At 56.8% G+C, this 24,552-nt stretch overlaps 1 protein-coding gene across 1 annotated transcript; it reads right to left on the bottom strand.

Moving 5' to 3' along the window:
• Positions 1-5,888: 5,888 nt before the first annotated feature.
• On the bottom strand, positions 5,889-21,912 carry PGD (phosphogluconate dehydrogenase). The gene is made up of 13 exons (XM_045859769.1): positions 21,763-21,912; positions 21,012-21,087; positions 20,011-20,190; positions 16,941-17,006; positions 15,956-16,074; positions 14,259-14,328; positions 12,205-12,339; positions 10,349-10,538; positions 8,135-8,265; positions 7,740-7,873; positions 6,751-6,850; positions 6,503-6,625; positions 5,889-6,418 (listed from the first exon to the last, which is right to left on the bottom strand). The coding sequence occupies exons 1-13, from the start codon at positions 21,768-21,770 to the stop codon at positions 6,299-6,301; spliced, it is 1,452 nt and encodes a 483-aa protein (XP_045715725.1). The 5' UTR covers positions 21,771-21,912; the 3' UTR covers positions 5,889-6,298.
• Between the last annotated feature and the right edge of the window lie 2,640 nt (positions 21,913-24,552).

Here is a 24,552-nt window from a genome sequence, read left to right as displayed (position 1 = left end):
GGCGCCGGGCGACGGGCCGCGCGGAGGGACAAAGCGCGTAGCCCTCCGCTGCCTCGAGCGCGCCCCCTGGTGGCCACTCTGGAAAGGGCCTTCGCGGTTCGTCGACTCCGGCCCTTCCTATGCTTCATTGGGCCAGGTGGCTGGACCTTTCAAGCCAAACTCCCTGTAGACCCAGGACCCAGCTCAGTGTCTGGCACAGTGGTTCACCAGCGCTGGGAAAGCATGCGTGTGTGTGTGCGCGCGCGCGCAGCAGTGTCCTGCACCATTTCTTACTGTACCTTCCATATAGCTCTGCAGCTCTGACTTACATGCACCTTGCCAAATGAGTTTTTCTCCATCTGCCACCTACAGTCGTGTCAAAAAATCAGCCCGTGGATAAATGCTTGGTTACTATCCATCCCATTCGGCGAATACGTCTCTCAGCTCACCTCGTTGCCGTTGACGAAGGAGTATGGTTTTGATACAAACGTTGACTGGTTTTCCTTTATTTAAGAAACAACGACAGCCAACCTTGGATTTTCGCTGCTTCCAAACCCTCTTCAGTCATCTCCCACCTTCCCAGCGTCACGTTTTGGAGCTTCACTCCTATCCCCCTGGTGTCAGCAAGGGACTTCTTTGCTGAACCAAACAACAGTGTTCAAGTGCGGGAACCATCTGTCCTCGATGTTTTGTGCTATTCCCAGTGTAAAGCAGGGGTGTCAGACTCATCTTCACCGGGGGACCCATCAGCCTCTCGGGTGCCTTCAAAGGGCCGAATGTAATTTAGGACTGTGTACATGTAACTGCTGCTCCACAGTTCAGCGAGAGCTCAGCGCTGCTGCTGGATAGAAACAAGGTGCCGGGCTGGATAAGACAAGGTGGAGGGCTGGATCCGGCCTGAGGGCCTTGTGTTGGTCACCTGTGTTGTAAAGGCTCCAGAGGAGGCGCACATTCAAGTCTAATCTGCATAGTGAACATTTCCCCCATCACTTAAGTAGACAGTGGAGTCAGGGAACTCAGAACCGGGGAGAGACGCTGCACCCACCACGTAGACACAACGGATGTCCGTAATGTCAGGGACACAGACAGAAGAAAAACGTACAACGTGGTAGCGTAAGTGATGAGCTTTGACTTTTCATCACGTCTGTTTGTTTGTTTGTTTAAGTCCTCACCCAAGGTTATGTTTATGGATTTTTAGAGAGGAGGGAAAAACGTGAGAAACATCTATCAGTTGCCTCCTGTATAGATGTTCCTATGTTCACCCCAACTGGGGATCGAACTCACAACCTTTTGGTGTATAGGATGACACTCCAACCAACTGAGCTACCGGGCCAGGGGTCAGTATTTGGGTTTATTTGTGCTTAATTGGAAGAATATACAGCCAACATCCCTCTTACTCAGTCCGTGGAGAAAGTCGGGGCGAGACGAAGAGGGAGGAGCTGCGGATGAGGAACCATGGGGTTTCCTTCCGATGCCTCAGCCGACAGCCGCCCACCTCTCAGCTGAATCCCCAGCGGCCGCAGCTGAGGAGGCGGAGATTCAATACACAAACGTATTGGGGTTGATTATTCACATCAGGATTTTATTCTTCAAAATGAGGGTTTGGGGCAACACAAGCCTCTAATGTATTTAAGTTGCCAGTTCACAGAATGATTGACACTGAGTGAGAGAAAACAACCTGCAGACCAGTATGAACCACACAATCTTTTGTTTAAGAAAAAAAAACCAGTACCAGCCTGTACCAGCCTGTGAACCAAAAGGTCGCTGGTTCGATTCCCAGTCAGGGCACGTGCCTGGGTTGGGAGCCAAGTCCCCAGTTGGGGGCGTGTGAGAGGCAGGTCAATAGATGTATCTCTCACACATTGATGTTCCTCTCCCTCTCTTTCTCCTTCCCTTCCCCTCTCTCTAAATGTAAATAAATAAAATATTTTTAAAAAGAAAAAATAAACATTTGTATCTCTTGTGGCAGTGTGGGATGTTTGAAAGGACCAGAAAAATCCGCTGGAAGAATACACGACAGTTAATTTCTGAGCCGGGGTCAAAGAGAAAGCAGATAAAGGCCTTCAAATTTTTCACTTTGTAAATTCCTGCAGTCTGCATTTTTCAACAAGCACACATTCCTTTTAGAATTCGAGATCAGCACATAAGCTGCTCCTCATCCTCCTCGTCCTCTTAAGTCCCCCCAAGCCCCCAGAGCGTGCAGACGGCAGAGGGCAGAGGGTCTCTTTCTGGAGGAGTCGGTCTTCCAGCCCATTTCCACTGCATCTGGGAGATGGCGCCTCTGGCCCCCACTGCTCCCCGGGTGACTCCCAGCCTGCAGTCTCCTGGGACGGTCCTCGGTGCCACGCAGGACAGACCTCTGGCGGAACTGCCCTACTCTGCCGCCCCCGCCCTAGCAGGGCCACTCTGCCCTCCGGTAGCTGCCCTGCTCCCCAACCCAGGCAGCTGTCTGATGGTCTCTGGCGGTTAACTTGGGGGGTGAATGGAGAAAGTGGTCTGGGAGTGGTGGAGTTGGATGGCAAGCGGGTGAGGAGTTCCAGCCCTAGGGCCAGACCTTGGCTTCGGAGCCCAGCCTCTCTCACTAGCCGTGGGGCCCCGAGCAAGTCCCAGAACCTCTCCAACCCTCATTCATATAGTGGGGATCATAGCACCAGCTTCAGCGAGTACCTGTGAGGTTTAAATGCGAGGTTTAGCCCTGGCCAGGTGGTGGAGTTGGTTGGAGTGTCATCCCGTACACAAAAAAATCATTGTGGGTTCGATCCCTAGTCAGGGAGCATACATGAGGCAACTTATTGATGTTTCTCTCTTTCTCAAATCAATAAGCATATTCTCCAGTGGGGATTAATAAATGTGAGGTTTAAGTTGCTCACATAAATGCTCAAGAAATAATTATTTCCCAGGCTGTTTCTATGCTCTGTGCCTTGCATATTACCTCATTTTAAAGTAGTTTCTTCCCAGGGCAATAGGACATTATTCTAGTGAGACCTGTGGAATATCCAGGTACTTTAGAGTCTGAAGAAAAAGGCCCAGGGCTGAGGTTATTGCATTACAGAAAATGAGTTTATTTGGTTGGAACTTTTTTTTTTGCTGGATGAAGAGCGAGGGGTACACACTGACCACTAGAGGTCAGCACTGAGCCACGCCGTGAAAGGAGGTGGTCCTGGCTGGCGAGAGATCACTTGCTCTTTGTTCTAGGGCCCCCTTGTACATCCCAGCTGCTCTCGGAAGGAGGTCCCGTCACCCCTCCCCCCATTTATGGAGGAGGAAGCAGGATCACAGAGGCGAAAGAGCTTTGCCCGCGGTGAAACTGCTCCAAAGTGGTACAGGCCAGATTCGATCCGGAGCAGCCTGGCTGCTGAGTCTCCGCTCTCGCCATGTAAATAAGACGTTCGTGGGTCTTCCACTGTGTTCAACGGGGCACCATCCACATTTAGTTCAGTAGCGGTCATCATTGATCTCCCCTAAAACTGCACCATAGAAATGCCGATTCACAAGTCAGTCTCCACTGGCTGGCGTAGCTCAGTGGATTGAGCGCGGGCTGCGAACCAAAACGTCACCAAAGCATCACAGGTTCGATTCCCAATCAGGGCACATGCTTGGGTTGCAGGCCATGGCCCCCAGCAACTGCACATGGATGTTTCTATTTCTCTCTCTTCCCTCTCTAAAGATAAATAAGTAAAATCTAAAAAAAAAAATCAGTCTCCACCGGCTGTTGTGCACATTTTATAAGCCCACGAGGGCAGGACTCTCTGACTTCTCTCACCACTGGACAAATAGCATCCGATCCAGTGCTTGACGCATAGTAGGTGCACGATAAAGATGGCGATGAGTCGATGCATTGTGCACGTTGCACAGTAAGACGGTCTCACGATCTTTTGCCGGGGGAGGCCTTTGCTGGAAGAGCCCAGGTCGTCCCTGTGCGGTCAGGCTGGACGCGGCCGACCGGGCAGCGGGCAGGGCGCCTCTCCGTCCACCTGCATCCACTTTGGGAATCGTCCAATGGCCTCGCCGTCAGCAGAAGGCAGGTGAGAAACAGCAAACCCCAGACGGGACCCCCCGTGTGGCAGGCACTAGTTTAACCCCCCAAACAGCTCTGTGGGCTGGATGTCGTGCCCGGAGGGGAAGAGGCACGTGAAGGGACAGTGAACTAGTGGGCGAGGCCAAGCTGCGAGCCCAGGCTCCTCACTGGGAGGCCTGGCCGCCTTTACAGAGCTGACAAGGAGCTTCCTACGGATGTGTTTTTCAAATAAGACCCGCAGGTGACGTTCAAAGGCTTGCAGGCACATGTAGGGAAAAAATGGGTCTCCGCCAAGGATCTAGCTAGGCTCGAATTAACAATAAAAATTGCTTCCACTTTTTTATTTTTGAGAGGAAGAGAAACATCAACTTGTTCCACTTATTGATGCATTGGGTGATTCTCATATGCGTCCTGACCGGGGACAGAACCCACAACCTCGGCGCATCAGGATGACGCTCTAAGCAACTGAGCTGCCCAGGCCAGGGCTTAGCTTCCGCCTATTATGCTCTGCCGTGCGTCAGGTACTGTGCAAAGCACTTTATAAAGCTTCACGTGTCGTCGCAATGACCCGAGGAAGTCAGCATTCACCCGGTGTTGCCGACGAAGAGACGGAAGCTCAGAGGACTTGAGGAGCTGGCCGAGGGGAGGACGCCAGAGGACTGCAGAGCTAGGCTCCGAACTCCGCCAGCTCCACGCTAGAGTAACCATCCCGGGCTCCACGCCCGCCTCGCGGCGGAGCACAGCCAGCAGCCTGGAGCCAGCTGAGCGCCTGCTGGAAATGCAGGGGGTGTGGCCGGCTCCAGACCTGCTGGATCAGAATGAATCGGCAGATAAACCTTCGAGAAAAACTTTTGAGAAAGTGCTTCGGAGCTCACAACCCTCACAAAGAATCCTGAGTCATGAGCCATGACTCGGCCATGACTCGGCGCCTCTTACGCTCGCAGGTGGGTGTGAAGGGTGGGAGGAGGCGGCTTGGGCAGGTCTAAGTATTCTCAACCAAGTTAAGAGCATAAAAAGCTGATCACTTATTGAAAAGGACCATCTCCCAGGTCAGCTTACCAGGCCCCTGCATTCCTCTGAGAGGTCAGAGGTTAGAGTAGAGACACTGGCCCTTGGAACGTGGATGCTGTGGGCTGTGTTCTCGGGCCTCCTGTGGACTTTCTGCAGCCCTCCAGGGAAGCCTCCGGAGTCCCGATGCTGGAGGAAAACCGCCCCACCCCCCTCCGTGGGCACCCAGGCCACGGCACAGTCGGCACGCAGCCCGCCTTCCCAGTACGATGAAGGGAGACGCCCGAGTCCAGGGCCTCGTCTGGGTTGCTAAAAACCCCGCACCAGGTCCACGGGCCTGGTTCAGAGGCACACAGAGACAGGCACGGGTGAGAGCATTTAAGTGTAATTCTCTCAAGCGTTTATTATAAAACAGCTGACATAGAAAAAAATGGCATAAAGAATGATACCATAGCCCTGGATGGTGTGACTCAGTGGACTGCGAACCAAAAGGTCGCCAGTTCGATTCCCGGTCAGGGCACGTGCCTGGGTTGCAGGCCAGGTCCCCAGTTGGGGGCGTGCAAGAGGCAACCACACACTGATGTTTCTCTCCCTCTCTTTCTCCCTCCCTTCCCTTCTCTCTAAAGATAAATGAATGAAATCTTAAAGAAAAAAAAAATAAGAGAATGATACATAAGCATCCATGTACCTACTGCCCAAGGGAAACAAAATTACAGACACGCTCAGGTCCCCCGTTCGGTCACTCCCTGCAGAGTTAATCGTTATCCCAACTTTGACGGTTCTTGCCTTGCTCTGGAATCTTTTTTTTTTACACAGAGGAGAAAACCAGGGGCCTGGGCTCAGAGCGGCGAAGGTGAGAGAACGCAAGAGTCTGGACAAAAGCTGAAAAGACAACGTGGCTTTTATTACGTGGAAGAAAAGGGAGTCAGCCGCGGGATACCAGGGTCCCCCCCGAGCGGAGCCTACACGACCCCTCCCCTTCCCCGTGGTCCCTCTGTCGGGGCAAGCGCGGGGCCTCCCTGATGCACGGGACGCGCGGGCAGCGGCTGCTCCGAGGAGCACGTGGCGATGCCCGACCAGTCCCGGGCGGCAAGGGCGGGGCGGGGGGTGGGGGCCTGACGGTTCTCACAGAACCGCTCCCCAGGTGAGCTCGGGGTGACTTCAGGAGTCTCTGGCGACACTATTTTGAAAGATCTGCGCAGAAAGGAGGGCGGAGGGCCGTGTGAGCGGTGCTGCGTGGCGCGCGGGACGCCCCTGCCTATGGAGTCGCGTGGGTGGGCGGCCCCCGCCCGCCTAGGCGTTGTAGGAGGACGACGACACGCTGCCCCCGTGGCCGGTCCAGTTCGTGTGGATGAACTTTCCCGGCGCGGCCAAGAGCTCGTAGGTGTGGGCCCCGAAGTAATCCCGCTGGGCCTGGGAAACGGGAAGCGAGGTCGGTCAGGATGACCGGCAGGCGCAGGGCCGCCCTCGGGGTGCCCGCCCCCTCCCGAGCCTCACCTGGATCAGGTTGGCCGGCAGCATGTCGTGCCTGTAGCCGTCGTAGAAGGCCAGGGCCGTGGTGAAGCAGGGCATGGGGATGCCCGCCTGGACGCCCGTGCTGACCGCCCGCCGCCAGGAGTCCTGCGCGGGAAGCACAAGGCCCGAGGCCCGGGTCAGTGTCTCCGCCGACGGCGGCCCGCTGGCTGCTGTCAGACGCCCCGGCCGAAGCCCCGAGACAGCCCCGCACCCGGCTCTGGGCCACCCACCTGGCAGTCCTCGACCGCTGACTTGAAGAAGTCGTCCAGCAGCAGGTTCTGAAGCCCCGGGTTGCGGTCGAAGGCTTCTTTGATCTTCCCCAGGAACACGCTGAAACGATGCGCGGGAAGAGGTCAGTGAGCCCTGACCGCAGCGGGCTGGCTGCCGGGCGGGACTCGGGGGGAGGGAGCTGGGGGCCGCCGCACGCCCCAGACAGGAGCAGAGCCACACTCCTCAGCCCTGGGGACGAGCGGCGTGCCCGCTGCGAATTCAGGGCCTGAGCCCCAGGAGGCGGGCCAGAGGGCGCGCTCGCGCTCACAGAGGCGCTTTGGAAAGGGTAGCCTGGACCATCTACTGCGCCGGCCAACGGTCTGTTCAGTTTTTCCGTACGGCGGCTCTGGTAGCACTTAGTGGTCTTTTAATGTCATTCGAAACAATTTTGTTGGATCGCATTGTGACAGCTGTTATATCAGCGTGCACCTAAAAACACCTACCAACGTTGGCAAATTTTTGTGTAGCCGTTTCAATACTCAAGGTGGAATAAAATACGCACTGCTTTCGGCATATCATGCTGCATTATTTCAACAAAGGTGAAAACGCAACGGAAACACAAGAAAAGGTCCGTGCAGCGATGGAGAAGGAGCTGTGACTGATGACCCGCGTCCACAGGGGGAGGGGTCTGCTGCGGGGCGTCCGAGGCCCCAGGAGATGTTTAGCAGCAGCCCTGGCCTCCGCCCCGTGAAAGCCAACAGTGGGCAACAGCCGACGTACTCAAAATATCCAGATCAATAAAGTTATTGGTGAAAATGAAAAATGTCTTATTTTACAGAAAAAACTAAATGGAGTTTCTGGCCAGTGGGACGTGACCATCGACACAGGTCTGGTGGCCACGTACCCGTGAGAGCACAAGAGGGCACTACTGACCGGGAAACGGCCCGGGCCCGCAGGGCCCTCAGGCCCCCCGCACTCCAGCCCGGCAGGCCCCGCCCCCCTCACGTACCTTCTGATGATGCAGCCCCCCCTCCACATCAAGGCGATGCCACCGTAGTTGAGGGTCCAGCCAAATTCGGTGGCTGCCTGTCGCAGGAGCATAAAGCCTTGGGCGTAAGAGATGATCTTGGACGCGTAGAGGGCCTGAAGGATGACGGTGCACAGACGGGTTAGCACTGCAACCGGCAAAGCGACCCTGGTGCCTGCCAGCCCCGCCCCCTACCCCAGCAGCGCAGGCCCCTCAAGGACAAGTGGGTGGGAGAGGCTGCGAATGAGACCAAGGCAGCTGCCCTTGACTCGACCTCCACCCTGTGGCCTTGGTCTGTTCCCCTGCAACAGCCCCCCCCACCCCTCCACCGCCTTCCCGGGGACAAACAACGGCGACTGCCAGGGACAGCGCCCCACCTTGCGAATGTCCTCCAGGAATGATTTCTTATCGCCTTTAAACTGGGTCTTTTGCGGCCCCTTGAGCTTTTTGCTGGCTTGGATCCTCTCGTCCTTCAGAGAGGACAGGCATCGGGCGAAGACGGCTTCTCCTGCGAGCGGGGGTTGGGTGGGGGAGACAGCAGGTGACCAAAGTCCACACAGGATGCAGGGGACACAGAGGAAGGCAGCAAGGGAGCAAGACTTCCAGTTGTTCCAAGAGCTGGAGCTCTCACCCTCGGGCCACAGGATTTCACCCGGATCAGAACGAAGTTTTATAAAAAGCTCTCCACAGTTAACGCGATAACTAAACCTCCAAGTCAACTTTCCAACAGAAATACAGGGATCCAACCAGAATTATCAACGCGAAATTCAAAGGGGAGTTTTCAGGGTAAAAATCAAAGCGGTAAAACCCCTATTATCCAGAGTTACTCAGTGCTGGCCCCTGAGTAAAATTTCCATTTCAGTCGCAAGGACTTTAATTTTTAAATGCTCACCAAAGACGCAGTTTCCTTTCTCCTGCAGCCCCCACCGATGTGAAGTGACTGTGGGGAGGCAGCCCTCCCCCATCCTGCCCAGGCAGACCCAGGCCCCCACAGCCCCAGACCCCCACGACAAGGTGAGCATCTTGGGAAAGCGAGCCGTCCCCTCTTGGGGGTGCAAGGCCTGCCTCCCGTTTGTAAAACGCGCAACATCTGGGGCGCAGTGACGTGAGGTGTGCCACCAGTTCAGTGTGCCGTGTGTCCACGGTCACCATCACAGTCTCGCAGTGTGACTGCATTGGAATGAGACACACTCCACACTAGCACTGCGGTACTCAGATGATCACACGCGTCCTCCAGCGCCAGCCCTCGGAAACGGCCGCTGGCCACCTGACGGCCTGCACTGTGACCAGGAGAGAGTCTGTGCCTTGGTGCCAGGGCTCCTGCAGCGCACGCACAGTGACTGAGCATGACTGAGCACATTCGTGGGCAGGAGCTTTGCAAGGAGTGGCGCAAGGGGGCAGCGGTGTCGAAACCGGGGCAGCCAGAGGCCGGCTTCCCCTTAGCTCTGCAGACAAAAGGGCACCCACCCAGGGAGCAGCCCGAGCCTGCCTTCAACTGGCGGAAAGGGCGCAGTCTCTGACACGAGGGCAGAAGAGGCTAATACTCTTAAATACTCGAGTCAGCAACGAATGAACTGCTCCTAGCTATTATCTCCTTGGTCCCCACTTACGGTGTCACTCAAATGAGCTAAAAAGCAGCCAACTTCCTTCTGTAGAGCGGGACCAAGCAACCTCCTCCCCTCCTGAACTGGGGGCCGTCCCACCACCCGGGTCCGGGGGCCCCACCAGGAAATCAAAAGGGGGCGGAGCCTGGTTCGGGAAGGCACCGTCTCCCGGAGAACCAGAGATTCTGCTTCGTTGCCGGGAAGCCGCTGGGCGGGGAGCGGAGGTCCTCTGAGCACACCAGGCGCCCTTTCCACTCTCCCTTCCAGTCTGCCCCCAGTGTGGCGGCTCTACTTTAAAGAATCTGCTTGTAGCTTTGTTAGTCCTCTTATTACTGGTGGTTTACTTATTATTTCCTTCCCAGTCTGTCTCTCTGAGTTTGAGCTCCTCTGTGAATGGAAGATAAAACACTGGGACAGCAAGGATGCACACTCACTTTTCGAGAGTTTTCTCTCCTCAAAGATGGAAAGCAACTTAGGAAAAGAATATTAAGGGGCTTGGGATGTATAGGTAATGTTAATTTTTAAATTTTGGGGAGGAAAACCTCAGCCCAGAATAACAAATGCCAAGTACATAAACGGATGTTATCTTGTGAACCTCTGTATGAAAAATGAGTCCCTTTGCCCATTAAACAGATTCAGGTCACTGGATAGGACTAAACCACTAACCTATCCCTGAACCACTGAAACCATCCCGGGGATCACACTGGGTAAGGCAGAAAGGTCTGGGGTCGCCACACAGCCCCCCACCGCTGGGAAGAGGATCACAAAGAAGAGACTCGAAGCCGTCGGGCTCCGGGACGCAGCGGCTTCACTGCCAAGAGCGGGGGGGAGGTCCCCTGAAGGCTGCCGGGGGCAGAACGCCCCCTCGGGACAGGCCCGAGTGGGTCTCTCCCTCTGGGGGCCTGTCGGCACCCCCCAACTCCCCCCAGACCGGCACACCCCCGACACGCGGAGGCGCAAGGCCCGCAAACAGCCGCCGCACGTTACCGATGAGGGTGACGGGCACGCCGTACTCCAAGGCCGAGATGGCGGTCCACTTCCCCGTGCCCTTCTGGCCCGCGCTGTCCCTGATCTTGGGCAGCAGCGGGGTGCCGTCGCTGTCCTGGAACTTGAGGATGTTGGCCGTGATTTCGATCAGGAACGAGTCCAGCTCCGTCTTATTCCAGTCCTCAAACGCCTGCGCAGGGACGGGAGAGACGGGGTCGGACGGGGCGCTCCCTCCGCCCGCGCGGGCCGATGCGCGGGGTCTGCTCCTGCTCCAGGCCAACAGGCCGGCTCTCTGACCCGTGCGGCCGACGCTCCTGCTCCCCGCCGCTGAGGCTGCCGCTGGCCAAGGGTCAGCTGTGCTGTCTGACCTGGCTGTGCCGCCCTTATGACCCCACCGCTCTCCCCTAGCCCCCACGGCTCCCTCCCCTCGCGTGGGAGCCTGGACCCGGCACCTCCTCGGCGCCCTCCCGGAGTGCCGGATCTAGATCCACCTCCTCCGCCCGGTTCCTTTCCTTCCTGACGACGCGGACTAGTTCCACGTTCTGAGCCGAACCACCGGTCTCCCCACCTCCACGGGGGCAGGGACCTCGTTTCTGTTTTCTATTACATCTCCGGCATTCAGAACAGTGCTGAGCATGCATCAAAGCACTCCTGTACATACATATACTGAATGAACACACTAAATGGTATGTAAACCAATTAAACATGAACATACGCCAAAAAGGCACTGTTTCTATGAAAAGTAGGTTAGCCCCGGCCAGGTAGCTCAGTTGGTTAGAGCGTTGTCCGATTCGCCAAGGTTGCAGGTTTGATCCCCGGTCAGGCCGTAGGAATGTGTAAATAAGTGGAATAACAAATCGATGTTTCTCTCTCTCTCTCTCTCTCTCTAAGATTTTATTTATTTATTTTTAGAGCGGGAAGGGAGGGAGAAAGAGAGAGAAACATCAATGTGTGGTTGCTGGGGGCCGTGGCTTGCAACCCAGGCATGTGCCCTGACTGGGAATCGAACCTGCGACACTTTGGTTCGCAGCCCAAGCTCAATCCACTGAGCTATGCCAGCTATGCCAGCCAGGACTCGATGTTTCTCTCTTTAAAATACATTTTAAAATACCAAAGAGATAAAAAGAAAACTCAGTTGTTTCAGAAAGAACAGTAAGGGCACCCGGTGAAACCCAGTAAGTGGGGCCGGCACAAATGTAACAATCGGGAAACCACGCCTCTGACAGGACAGACAGCTAGACCGCTGATCAGCAGAACTTAAAGAAAAAGATTCCACCAGTGAACAAAGGTGGGTACCCTCCTGTGGTGTCAATTAAAGTAAGCGTTTGCCTAATCGGTGCTGGAGTCTTTAGAGACAAGCCTACTGCTGTCTGCCGTTCACTCCGAAACGCACTGGGAAAAGATTAGACCGAGAGGGGAAGGGACGGAGCCGACAGAGCACGCGCAGCACAACGCCAGCGGCAGAATCTACGTCGTCTGCGCACGCGCGCTCACGTCCCCTCTTCCGCCTCCGCCGTGTGTGAGCATCTCCATCACAGAGTGCCGGGGGGAAGGCTGAGAAAAGCCAGCCCCGGTCTGATCGGAAAAGCAGGCTCCGCTGCACCCCCCACGGGACCAAGTGGGGTCCGACGAGATGCGCCAGAAAGTGACAGCGCTCCGCACACAGGGGGGGTCACGCAGGGGTCACACAGGGGCAGGGGCTGCTGGCCTGGTGACCGGCGCGTACTGGACGGTCCTGCTGCAGATGGCCCGCCTCCCTTACATCCGGCCCCGCCCACCCGGGCCACCAGCACGACCAGAGGAGGAGGGGTGAGGGAGGCTTCGCCGTCGCCGCGGGCGCCGGGGCCCGCACCCACCTTCGCCATCTCGCCGTGCTCCATGCCCAGCACGTCCTTCATCAGGTGGTAGGCCTCGCAGATGAGCTGCATGTCCCCGTACTCGATCCCGTTGTGCACCATCTTCACGAAGTGTCCTGCTCCCTCCTCCCCCACCTGTCGGGGACGCAAGCACCCAGGGCTGTCAGTCAGGGAGCAGAGGCCAGGAAAGCCACACCAAACTCTTCGGGGAGACTCCGGCCCCACAAAGAACAAGTGTGAGGCAACTACTTACAGTAAAAGTAAGACTCAACATGTAAAAATGCAATGCGAGCTTCAGTCCAGTGGTATTTTAAACTGACTCCAAATTCACTCCTCTATAAGAGATTTCGAAATCCCCAAATTCACTGAAAGTACCTATAGCTCTTTTCAGTACATTTCTGTCTTTTCTCATTGTTATTAAAAGCAACTCCCCGCTCTCAGCCCCCACTCCCTGCTGGGGGGAGGTTCCCACTCTGCTAGCCGGTGGAGGCGACAAGTTGGCTAACGAAACCACTTGCACTTTTAAAAGATATGCACGTATTACAGTTAATTCTAACGGCCACTGAGAGACGAAAAGGCCCCTCGGCCCCAGGTCTGGCCCACAACCTTGTAAAAACGCAGAACTGTGTCCCCACCGGGGTCTCAGGGTCATCAAGGTAACGACTTATAACAGCTGGGAAGACGTATAAAACTGTGGCACAGTTTACGATGAGAAGTTTAACTATCGGTCTCAGTGGGTCAGTCCCCTTATCTGAAAACTGCTGGGTGGGCGAGGAGCCAGAACAAGGCGGGTGACAGGGGTCACGCTTTCAATGGCAGCAGACTCTGCAGTCCCCACGACGGGGACACCTGGCCCGGCGGACAGGCCATTGGGGTCCGTGTCCTGGCAGTCGCTGTCCGCATCGCCGCCGCCGCTGGGGAGGTTCACGTCAGACACGCCCTTTGTCCGTCCCCACTGCTGACCCACCCCCCTTTGGTTTTGACACTTTGTGGCCATGAAGTAACTTGCTAGTAACATCTTACTTAACCTCCTCCTTCCTCTAACTCCGAAAATGAGCTAAAAGATAAAAATAAAAAGAAGGAACTAGAGGCCCCGCTTTTAGTGTGGACACCAGTGTTTTCAATGCCCTGACACTGAGCCGTAAGGCCGAGGAAACCCGAACTGATCGAGATACGTAAGGGCAAGAACTGTCTTTTCCTTCCTGATCTCGTCCAAAGCGCATCTAACACACAGTTGCTGTGCTTTTAAGTTCTCTATCGTCAGGGATTGACCGCTCCCTTCCCAGCCCCCACGCTCCCGAGAGAAGGAGCCGACGCTCCGAGGCGCAGCCCTGGCCTCCCTCCCCCGGCCAGCGGAACGTGATTCAGTCCAGCGGCCACCGGTTAGGTGCCAGGACCCGGTTCGCTGACACAGCCAAAGGCACCGGGCCCCCGCGAGGCCCAGCGGGAGGGCTTCCCTCGCTCCTCGGCTGTCTCAGAGGTCCATGTGGCACCTGGCTGGCTCAGAGTGCCAGGACCACAGCCCGGGTCTCCCCGGCCCCATGAGGCTGCGATAGGGATAGTACGACTCATTTTCACAGCAGCACGAAGCACAAGAAGGACAGGCGCACGTGACGAGCCCAGGCCACCTCTACGCTCAGGGCCGAAGGCTGCGGCCGGCTCCGGTCAAGCACAGGATGCTGCCACCAAGGCGAGCAAGCCCCACTCTTGATTTTGACACTCTCTCCTCAGTCATGAAGAAACATGGCTAAAAAGCCCTACTTCCCCCCGTCCTTCCTGTTCCCCTTTAAGGAGCCCATCCTTCAGAAGGATGGTGTCCTTCGGAGGGCCGCCTTGAGAACTCGCCCCGAGGCTGAGAATCCCCCACGCAGACACAAGGACGTGGGCTGTGACAGGCGCACATTTGAGGCCCCAGCTGTGCTAGCGACTTAGAGATCAAGCAGCGTTAGGCCACGAGGCCACCCGCTGGGATGCAGGTGGGGCCCAGGCGGCCCTGCGCACTTGGTCATGGCTGCTCCGTGTCACACCCAGCTGGAGGGGCGCCCGACACTTGCCCAGTCACAGCAGGGCTCTCCGGTCCCGACCTTGGCGGCGATGCCCTGGAAGATCGTCTTGATGTGGGGCCTGCGGAGAGAGAGCGCACAGGTGAGCGGCCGAGGAGCGGGCCGAGACCCGAGGACAGAAAGGCTCCGGGCGCCGCCGTCCCCACTCCAGTTCTCTCTCTCTCTCTCTCCCCCCCATGGGCGGCGTTGTGCCCAGGAAAAAGCAACAGAGCTCCCAAACCTCACAGTAAACCAGCAGGAGGCTGCGCACAGCCCAATTTGAGAAGACAGACAAAAAGGGGGGGGCCCACCTCTGCGAGACCCCCTTTCACCCGTCAGGGTGCGCGTCACCAGGCCCTGCGCGGTTCTGCAGAGGGGACCGGGCAGTGTGGCCGAGGGCGGCTGCCACCGCACCTCCCACAGCGCCCCCAGGAGGGCGTAACAGCCCCCAGCGTGCTTCCCTTCCTGCCCTCCTCACGGGTGACTGACGCAGCGGTCCTGCACGAGGTTTTTGGCGAAGACGCGAACGTCGGCCGGGGCTGTCAAGCCAGCGCTCAGGACAAGGGCGCTAAGACAGTGCTCCTCCCCCGAACTTCACCCCTCTGTTGCCCAGCGCTTCGGGACGAGTGCCACTTCCACCCCCCGCCAGCCACGCGAGAAAACGCAACGGGCGACAGGAGCCCCTCTGCCGGTCACACGTTTCCACGCCTGTTGTCCGTGCTGTCCGCACTTCCGCCAGCCCCCCAGGCAGGAAGCCCCCGGTAAGTGTCTTCAAGCTTTCGAGGAGCAGGAAGGCCTCTGCTTCTAGATGCAGCCCCGGGAGGCGAACCCCCGACGTGCTCGTCGGAGAGGCACGCGAAGAACAACGGTCCCCAGGAAGGCCCCCACCTTCGGGGATCGGTTTGATCGCGCCTCACCTTAAGGTAGCTCTCCTGTGGCTCCAGAGTGCTTGGGAATCGCACGCATTTAGAAGAGAAAGCTGCCTTTCCCCGGCTCCCTAAAGGAGCCCTCCTTTTCTTCTCCCTCCCTCCCGCCCCCCGCCGCTGTCTGGCTGTCTCTCTTCCTGCAGGCCCAGCAGCGGGCGCCCCCGGGCCGCGTCCTGCAGGCCGGTTACCCGCATCTCCCCACCTGGACCCCCTGCCCTGCCGCTGTCCGCCCCACCCCACGCCCCGACATGCCCTCCTCCTCCTCCTTCCCCAGAGCACCGCCCCTCCCACGGCCGGCCCTTCCTCTCCTCTCAGACACCGCACAGTGAGCAGCGGGAAGCCTTGGGAAAACTTTCCCAGGTCAAATACAAAATCCCCACCTCGTTCCTGGCGACCAGAGAGGCCTCAGTCCACCCCTCCCCGTCACCGAGTCAAGTCAGTTCGGGACCTCACGTCAGTTACACAGGCAGGCCGTGCTCCTGAAGCCGGGCAGGTCACAGGACGCCTTCGAATTGCTTCCTCCGAGCCTCTGCCCCTCTGGGCCTACTGAGAACCTCCAGGGCCAGTCTCGGCAGCAGTAACGGGAAGGAGAGGCCCTGGAGGGCTCTGCGCGTGAATCAGGCCGAAGCGACGAGACCCCGAGGCGAGGCGTTTCCAGCACCTCCCACCTCCAACACGCGGTCACCACAGCAGCCCCTGGCTGTCCAGCAGATCGGCCCCGGGCTCACCCCTTGTCAAAGGTTGGCCCCCCCACCCCGGGCCCCCGCTGAAATGTGTGCTCACCAGGCTGCTTTGTTCCCTCCAGGCATGAGGGACGGGCCGTACCGGGCCCCGTCCTCGCCCCCGCTGACGCCGCTCCCCACAAACAGGATTCCCTTGGCCTTGAGGTCCCGACATCGTCTCTAAATGGGGGAAAAAGAGCGGGTTACGCTTCCTTCCGTAAAGTAGGTTCCTCCCCGCGGATGAAAGGAGGTGGGGCAGGCACAGAGGCCCCGTATCTGACGGGCCATGACCCGAGGATCCCAGAACCACCTGGCCATTAGAGAAATGGGATCCCCTCGGTCTGGGAGTTGAAAGAAAGAGCCGCCCTGACCGGTGTGGCTCGGCTGGTTGGCTGTCATCCCGCAAAGCGGAAGGTCGCCAGTTCGATTCCCAGTCGGGGCACAGGCCCGGTCCCCGGTGAAGACGCATGCGAGAGGCAACTGGTCAATGTTTTTCTCACCCTTTCTCCCTCCCTTTCCCTCTCTCTAAGAATAAATAAATAAAACCCTAAAAAAGAAAATGAAAAAGAAAAACCCACGAAGTTTAAGAGAGCTACCCTGTCCCCGAAGGCAGTGATAAGGCCGAACACACACACTTATCTTCCTGGGAGAGGCTCTGTTCGCTCAGATTCGGCAAAGACCTGGTTTAGGGCAAAAACCACGTGCCACTCTCAGCCCTGGGGGTCCTGCTGGGACCCCCCCAACATGAGTGGGCTGGCGCTAGCTCTCAACTGCGCCACATGCTCCCGGGCCGCGCCTCGGAGGGCCAGCGCAGGAGGCTCACGCCACCCCTCGGCCTGCTGTGGCTGCGCCGCGGTCACATGAGTCCTGCAAGTGGCGGGCAAGAAGCCCCTCTGTCAAGTGCAAAACAAAGGCTGGGCCCGACCGTACCAGGCCTCACAGCCGGCAACACAGGAGTCCGGGCCACTCTTCCGTCGCAGGTGCAATGCTGGCCCTTTGCTAGAACGTTCTCAGAGCCTGGGAGAACGGGACTGGAGGGTACTCACCGTGGTATCCCTGTATTCAGAATTTCCTCCATCGATGATGATGTCACCGGAGTCCAGCAGCGGCACCTGCAACCAGACGCCAGCATTAAGGTGGCCCAAGGACGTGCAAGACGAAAATGGCAAAACATGCTAGACCACATGTTAAAAAGCTCTGGGCTAGCAAACCCAGTCAGAACTCGCCCCGGCTGGGACATTTCTCTGGGGGAACCCTAAGATTCTCCAGCAAACGGAACCCACGCGGACAGCTCTGCAACCCAACGTCACCACCTGCCTGCGCTCCTCGCGCTCCCCCCCCCCCCCGGCCCCCACCTTGATGGGACCGCCTTCCCGGAGCACGCCTGCCGGGCTGGCGTTCTGATTCGCTATCGGTCTCCCCCTTCACTGCTCAGCTAACGCCAGGCAACATCTTGCTCCCCTGAAGAACAATCTAGCATGTTCCAGTCCATTCTGTCTACGGCTAACCACGGGCAGCTCGGCAGCTTGCTACACAAGAGCTCGCTGTGTCCTTATCACAATGTTGCCCTTTCTGGGTCATCTTTTCTTTAACACGGCAACACGGTGGCTACAAGCCCCTCCCCCGGCAGCAACAACGCAGTGTGAACACGGCTCCTCCAGAGGAGGAGGGCCCGTCCCCCACACTTCCCACGAGACGTTCCTTCCAGATGGCCAGTGCCTTGGTTTCCCCAGGGCTCTTACTGCACAATGGTTTTTCACTATCTAAAAAAATAACTTCCACTAGTTCCCCTCCGTCCATGTACTGCCCCCGCCCCCCAGGGGGAAGCACCCCGAGGCTGCAGGGCACCGGCAATGAGGTTGTCTCCGTTCACTGTGGGAGAGGAAAACCCTCCCAGTTAATGCGGGGGCGCTCTTTCCCAGGGGTATGCTGAAGGAAGGGCCTTACGGGCACCCCAGGCCCAGACACAGCTTACAGTGGCAGAGCTTCGACCAGGAGCTGCTGCTGTCCCCCTCAGCCGCTCCTCCTCCGCCACAGCCGCCCCAGGGAGCGTGGCCAGCGGGGCTGCGATGGGAGCAAGCTGGGACAAGAACGGACAGCCCACCAGCAAGAGAGAGGTGGTGATGACCACCCACAGCAAGGGGCCCACCATCCCCTCGCCCTGGGAGTGGGGCTGCAGGGGCAGCAAGCCTCAGTGAGGCGTCAGACCACCGCGTGTTAGAGAACCAGGCGCAGCACCTCCGTGACGCCCACACCACCACCACGGCTGACGACCCGGGACCAGACCACAGCTGAGGCCTGCCTCCCAGGCCTCTGGGGCACTCGGCACTGGGCACCCACCCACCTGCCCCGGCGTGGCCACCACAGCCCAGATTCCTACTTGTCTTCCTCCAAAAAAGATACACTTTCTAAAGCCAACCAATTGTGTGGTGCAAAGGTTAGTACCCAGTGTGCGGTTCCGAGGACTCCCGAAGGGGATCTCCTCTCACTTAGACTAAATTTTACAAGGATTTGAGAACTGCTGCTTTAGAGGAACACCGAGAGAAATAAAATCTGTTTCAAAATTTGGACACACAGGTTCATCAGTGAACAGCACTAAATATTCGCAACACACAATCAGAGTGAAGTTTTTCTGAATGTCCACGAGATGACCCACGGAGGCATGGCATAACGACGGACCACACGTACTACAGCAGTCCTGTAAGACCATAATGGAGGCCTGGCCTCACAGTTCAGTTGGTCAGAGCATCGCCCCGATGCGCCAAGGCTGCAGGTTCGATCCCCAGTCAGGGCACATGCAGGGACCCACCAACGAGAGCATAAGTGGGGGGAACAAGAAGTCGATGTTTCTCTCCTTCACCCTTCCTCTCTAAAATTACCAGTAAAAAATTTTTTAAAGAAAATAACGGAGCTGGAAAATTCCTGTCACCTTTTAATGTCCCAGCCATCGTAGCACAACCCGTACACCCGAGTTTGTGCTAATGCTGATGTTAACAAATTTGCACTGCCAGTCGTATAAAAGTATAGCGTACACAATAATCGTGTACAGTATGTAATGCCTGAACGACAAAGGACTACGTTACTGGTCTGTGCACTCACTAGACTATACTTTTTTTTTTTTTAAAGATTTTATCCATCCATTTTTAGGGAGGGAAGGGAAGGGGAGAGAGAGAGAGAGAGGGAGGGGGAGAGGGGGAGAGAGAGAGAGGGACATCAATGTGCGGTTGCTGGGGGTTATGGCCTGCAACCCAGGAATGTGCCCTGACTGGGAATCGAACCTGCGATGCTTTGGTTCACAGCCCGCGCTCAATCCACTGAGCTACGCCAGTCAGGGCTAGACTATACTTTTTATTGTTATTTTAGAGTGTGCTCACTCTGCTTATTAAAAAAGTGTTCGCTGTGGAAAGGCACGCTGGGTTGCCACAGCAGCCTCACACCTCGCACGTCTCACGACTGCATCCCTTTCTCTTGCGCCTGATTCAGTCTCGTGCTGTTTTGCAGAGGGACGTGCCATACAGACTGGCAGCCTGGGAGTGACAGGTCAGCCCAAACCACCCAGGTCTGCGTGAGCGCGCCCTGTGATGCTCCCACAGCGATGAAGCTGTCCAACAGAGCACTTCTCAGGACGCGCCCTGGTCATTCAGAGGCCCACGACTGTGTCGTGTCTACTCCCGTTAATGAATTCTTAGTGAGATGTCTCTGGAGCCCCGGGCCAACCAGCTCAGTTGGTTAGAGCATCGTCCCAATACGCCAAGGTTGTAGGTCCGCTATCCGTAGGTAGGAACATACAAAAATCGACCAAATGTATGCATAAATAAACAAATCGATACTTTTCTTTCTCTCTCAAAAAATAAAAAAAGGGAAACGTTTCTTGGTGTCCTTAGAATTTTATATGTATGTAATTACTACCACCTGAGAACGTGTTGCTACTTCATTAGTGCCAATCCAGTTAACCAACACTGAGCCATTGAAGCAATTATTTTGTTGGGACGGAGCAGTTCATACCCAGAAACTGAAGGGGGGAAACTGTCTCAGGTAAAAAGAAATGAGATAGCCAGAGGAAAGCACGTGACGAGCCGTCACACAGGTGGCAGCCGGGAGCAGAGCGGGCCTCACCAATTTCCCAATGAAATCGTCCACGGCCTGGCCGGCCTTCACCAGCAGGATGATCCGCCGGGGCTTCTTCAGCTTGGAGACCATCTCCTCCAGCGAGTGCGCGCCGACCACTTTGGTTCCCTTGGCCTCATTGGCCAAGAAATCATCCACTTTGGAGACCGTCCTATTGAAAGCACAGACCTAAAGGGGCAAGAAGCCGGTCAGGAGATCTGGGGCATACAAGACCCTCAGACAGCGGAGCAAGTGACAATGACATCTCTACCCAGCCCAAGGTCTGGGGGAGGCTGGACCCGGCCTTGGCCTTGCCCTGACTGATACTGGAAAGTTACTTTCAGCGGACGAAATGGCAGGGAACGGAAGACAGGACGGGGTGGAGGCAGGTTCACAGTTGTTCGCGCGGAAAACAATACAAGAATGACACAGGCATAAACCCTGTTTCACTCCTTCACTGCAGCGGCAGCCCACGTTAGCCCCACCCAGTCTGTGCAGGCAAAGGTCAACCCCTCTATGGCGTGTCAGCCCAGCGTCTGTCACTCGCTGGGCAGCCTGCAAAACTGGAACCAGCTGGTTCCAGACCGACAAATGTTGTCACTGACAATCCTTGTATCTAACCAAGCCAGGTTCATATTCGCACCTAAACTGTTCCCTCTCCCCAGATCTCCCGAGGCCATAAACTTGGAGCTCTGTGCACCTGTAAGATTCCTCCTCTGGAAGTGACAGGCTTGTTCCCGCTGCAGACCTTACAGAGCTGATGGATACATTTAGCCCGACTCTCCTTCCTCAGAGAGCTGCGGGACTGGCGCCCCCACACCCCCGGGGGGAAAGTGGCGCTTCTCCTCCTTTTGCAAAGTTGTCACGGGCAGCAACAGGTGGGGCCCGCACATAAAGAGAAATCTGCTCCAGGCTCGTTGGGATCTCTGACATCAGCTGCTCACCGGCACTCAGACCAATGCACACACACCAAGAACCCGCAAGGGAAGAGCGTGTCCCTTGTGACTTACCACAAAGCCGTGGTCATTCATGTTCAAAATTAAGTTCTGGCCCATGACGGCCAGTCCAATCAGTGCAATGTCAGCTCTGAAAGACGAGAAAAAGGAACAGAGAGAAATGTGTAAGTTCCCCTTAATCCACTCCACCCCGGGGAACCAGAGTTGTCCCAGCGTTTGCTGAGTAATGACTTGTGTTTACTTCTCGCCCCCCTACCCCCTTTTACACTGGACAACCCAGGCAGGCAGCTCTCCGTGGAACGGCAGGCAGACCACCCCCCACTCCGCCACTTCAGGGGACCTCCGGTTCTCGTGGGATGAACTGAACGCGCACGTAGGAGAGTATTCACGGCACGGAAGCTCCAAGTCCACCTGGCAACCACTGCCCCCGGTGTCCCCGTCTCCCACAGAGGGGAGAAGCCCCAGCTGGCAGAGCTACCGGCCGTCCGGCCCCCCCAGCTCCGGATCGTGCCCTGGGTTCCCTCAGCCAAGCCTGCCCCCAACCCCCGCCCTTTCTAGCAACGGGGATCCTCCCGCGCAGCCGCGGGAGGCAGAGGGCCGAGTCCGAGGGAAAGGCCAGGCTGCGGGGCCAGCTCCGCATGCGGGGAGTGCTGGGGCCCGAGCCGGAGGGGGCTGAGACCCCGGAGAACGGGGGCTCTGGGCGCCAGGAGGCCGGACTCAGGCGACCCCCGGTGCCGAGGCGACGGCGGGGACGGCTGGACCCTTCGAGCCCACTCTCGGAAAGTTCCCGCGTGCCGTCACTCACTGGGCCATGGCGGCGGCGGGGGCGGCGGCGGACCCGGCTGGAGTGAAGAGAGGCGGAGAGCACGGAGCGCACAGCACTGACGACCAAGGCTGAGTTCCACTGCAGCTCGCCTGCGGAGGCCACAGCCGCGGCTTTCCGGAACTGGCCAATCGGAGGGAAGGGGTGGAGCCATACCGACACGCCATTGGCTTTCCCTGGCGCCTGTTACACCACCTGAGGCACCGGGCCCGCCCACTCCCGGGAGCCGACTCAGGAGAGCGCCGAGCACATCGATGGCATCGCCCAGGGTGCGCCGGGACTGGCATAGAGGGCCTGGGGCATCGGGACCCGCGGAGGGGCGGGGCGCGGGGCGGGGTAGGGGGTCCCCGGACTGATGGAGGGGGCTGGGTGGAGCCGACCAAGGCAGAGGACACGCAGGGCCGGGCTCTGCTGTGCGGCGCCCTGCGGGATGGCGGGTCAGAGTGGGCCACACTTTCCAGTGTTCCAGGCGCTTGGACACCTGTTGACCGAGTGTCCATCACCCCTTCCTCCCATCGCTGCCGTGCACGTGGCGTTTATGCGTCGTATCTCTCAGCTCCGGGCAGGAACCGAGGTTTTACTCTTTCGGTACATGGGCAAGTGTAGCAGGTGCCAGGAAACGCTGGTCCTCACACGATCCTGCGTGGGAAACAGCCCCTCATTGCAGGTGAAGAAACTGGCGCAGAGAGCGCCGGCGGTGTGATGGGCCAGGCTCGGAGGTCATGTCATTGAACCCGTTCCCCTACAGCTCTGGAACTAGAGGCCAAGTGATGGTGAACGCTCGGTCCAGGGCATTATAAACGCCACGTCCCGCATGCCTTCTCAAAATCCCCCCCGCGCCCAGGTGCCCAGGCATCTTGACATCAGCACTGAACCCTGCCGCCTCCTACAACAGATGCTTGGGAAAGAGGCTGAGCTCCTCCAGGACTTTTTATAGGATTTTTGTTGTTGCTTCATGTCACCTAACAGTTGCTTGCACATAGTGTTCAGCAGATATTTAATTACAAAAGTCACACAGCTAGTTCATGCCAAGTTAGGGGTCCCATTGTGACTGATTCAGGTAACCTGTGCAATTGGTACTATTTCCATCACACCAGTTGCACAGGTTACCTTGTATTACAGGTTTTAACAGATACTTTGATGGTAGCAAACGTTCCACTATAGTGGTTTTGTCCTATTGGGAGTTAGGTGTTAAATCATAACAACAGTATTTTTTAATGCAATAACGGGATGTTACCCTGACATTTTAAATGATACCACAATCTACTGTATCTTGTATGTAAATATTTTCATTAGACTTTCTTCACTACAGATTCTCTATATAAACTTTTTTCCTTGCAATGCTTTCTTAATTGACTATTTTGTACCAGCCAAGCCTTACACTTTTTCTTTTTATACTCTCCTGTATAAAAGGGAGGAAAGGGGTCCTGGACTGTGGCTGACTCACGGCCCACACATCCAGGTGGGGCTGAGGTTACAACAGAACTTCCTCCTGAGGGGAAGAGAGGTCCCTTGTCTCTTCGGTCCTTTTCTTCACTTTTTTTCTTGCTTTTGCTGGTTGCAGAAAGAGAGATACGCAAGCTCAGAATTTATTTTTAAAGCTACAGGCAAGGTGTCTGGCCGCCCTTGGTGCTTCCCTGAATGGTGGAAGGAGTGAGTACGAAGATGGTGAGCGGGCAGGCCCGGCAAACCGGAGAGAGAGAAGCAGGTTCTGCATCACCGCCGGGCAGAAGCGCTGCGCTGGGGCCTGGGCCTGAACACCAGCTCTGCCCCAGCAGGCGACAGGTGTCAGGATAGCAGAGTCATTCAGCTCTGATGACTGACATCTCAGGAATCTCAGAGCTCCCCCAACCCAGCGCCCCCAGATTCTGGTGTGTAAGGAAGCTACTTGAACGTGAATTCCGATACCACAGGTCTGGGACTGGCAGGGAAATGTACATTTTATGAAGATTTCTAGGTGATTCTGGCTGTGGGTGGGCTATGGACCACCTTTCAAAACAATTCTCAGAGGGTGGTCTGGGGCCCCTGAAGGTCCCTGAGACCCTTTCAGGGAGAAGTGGGGACGAAACCATTTCCACAGTTTTCATCCATCTTTGTGTTTTTCATTCTCATTTCCCCATAATTTAGTGTTTTCCAGAGGCTCCATGACGTGATGCTGAAGAGATGACATGTGGGAGCAGATAGGAGAGTCCAACCTATTCATTATGCTGCCTTAGGCCAGACACTAGATTTGCAACCAAGTTGTCAAAAATACCACTTATCTCACTGAATGTTCCCTTTGTTTGGGGCAACTGTTCGAGTGTGGAGTGTCTCAGTTTTGATTTTTCAAGTGGTAGATGTAGATAGAGATAATCCCACAGACAGAGCTCTCTGGGTCCTCAGCGACTTCTAAGAGTGTAAAGGTCGGAAGCCATCCGGTCTCAGTGCCGCCGACCTCGTGCAGAGCCGAGACTCGCTGAGTCACACGGGACACCAGAACCGCCCCCCTGGGGACGGGTTAGATGCACTCCAAAGTCCCCCGCAATAAACCATGGGACTCAGACACAGCCTCAGCGACAGGACAGCAGGGTTTCACAGTCAGATCGAATGGCCTCACAAGCGGTCTGGACTGTCCCTCCTGGAAGCTGCCTGGTGCAGAGACGGAAAGGAATGGGTTTTGGTGTCGCACTGGCCTTAGCTGGCTCCCGTTTCATTCCTTTCTAGCTGTGCAATTTGGGGCGAGTCACTGAATCTCAGAGTTCCCGCGCGTGTGAAACAGGAATGACAGACAGC

This window comes from Phyllostomus hastatus, unplaced genomic scaffold (assembly GCF_019186645.2).
Source record: "Phyllostomus hastatus isolate PE091 unplaced genomic scaffold, TTU_PhHast_1.1 phas_scaffold_182, whole genome shotgun sequence".
NCBI classification, from domain to species: Eukaryota; Metazoa; Chordata; class Mammalia; order Chiroptera; family Phyllostomidae; genus Phyllostomus; species Phyllostomus hastatus.
This window is presented reverse-complemented; position numbering and strand designations above follow the sequence as displayed.

Bases quoted from the DNA above. Each gene is read 5' to 3' on its own strand.
- PGD (XM_045859769.1), bottom strand. The intron at 12,340-14,258 runs GCAAGTGTCGGG...CGTCCCCGACAG, and splicing joins GAGAGCCCTGCTGTGACTGG to GTGGGGGAGGAGGGAGCAGG. The intron at 7,874-8,134 runs GTGGGGCGCTGT...GTCATCCTTCAG, and splicing joins TCCTGGAGGACATTCGCAAG to GCCCTCTACGCGTCCAAGAT.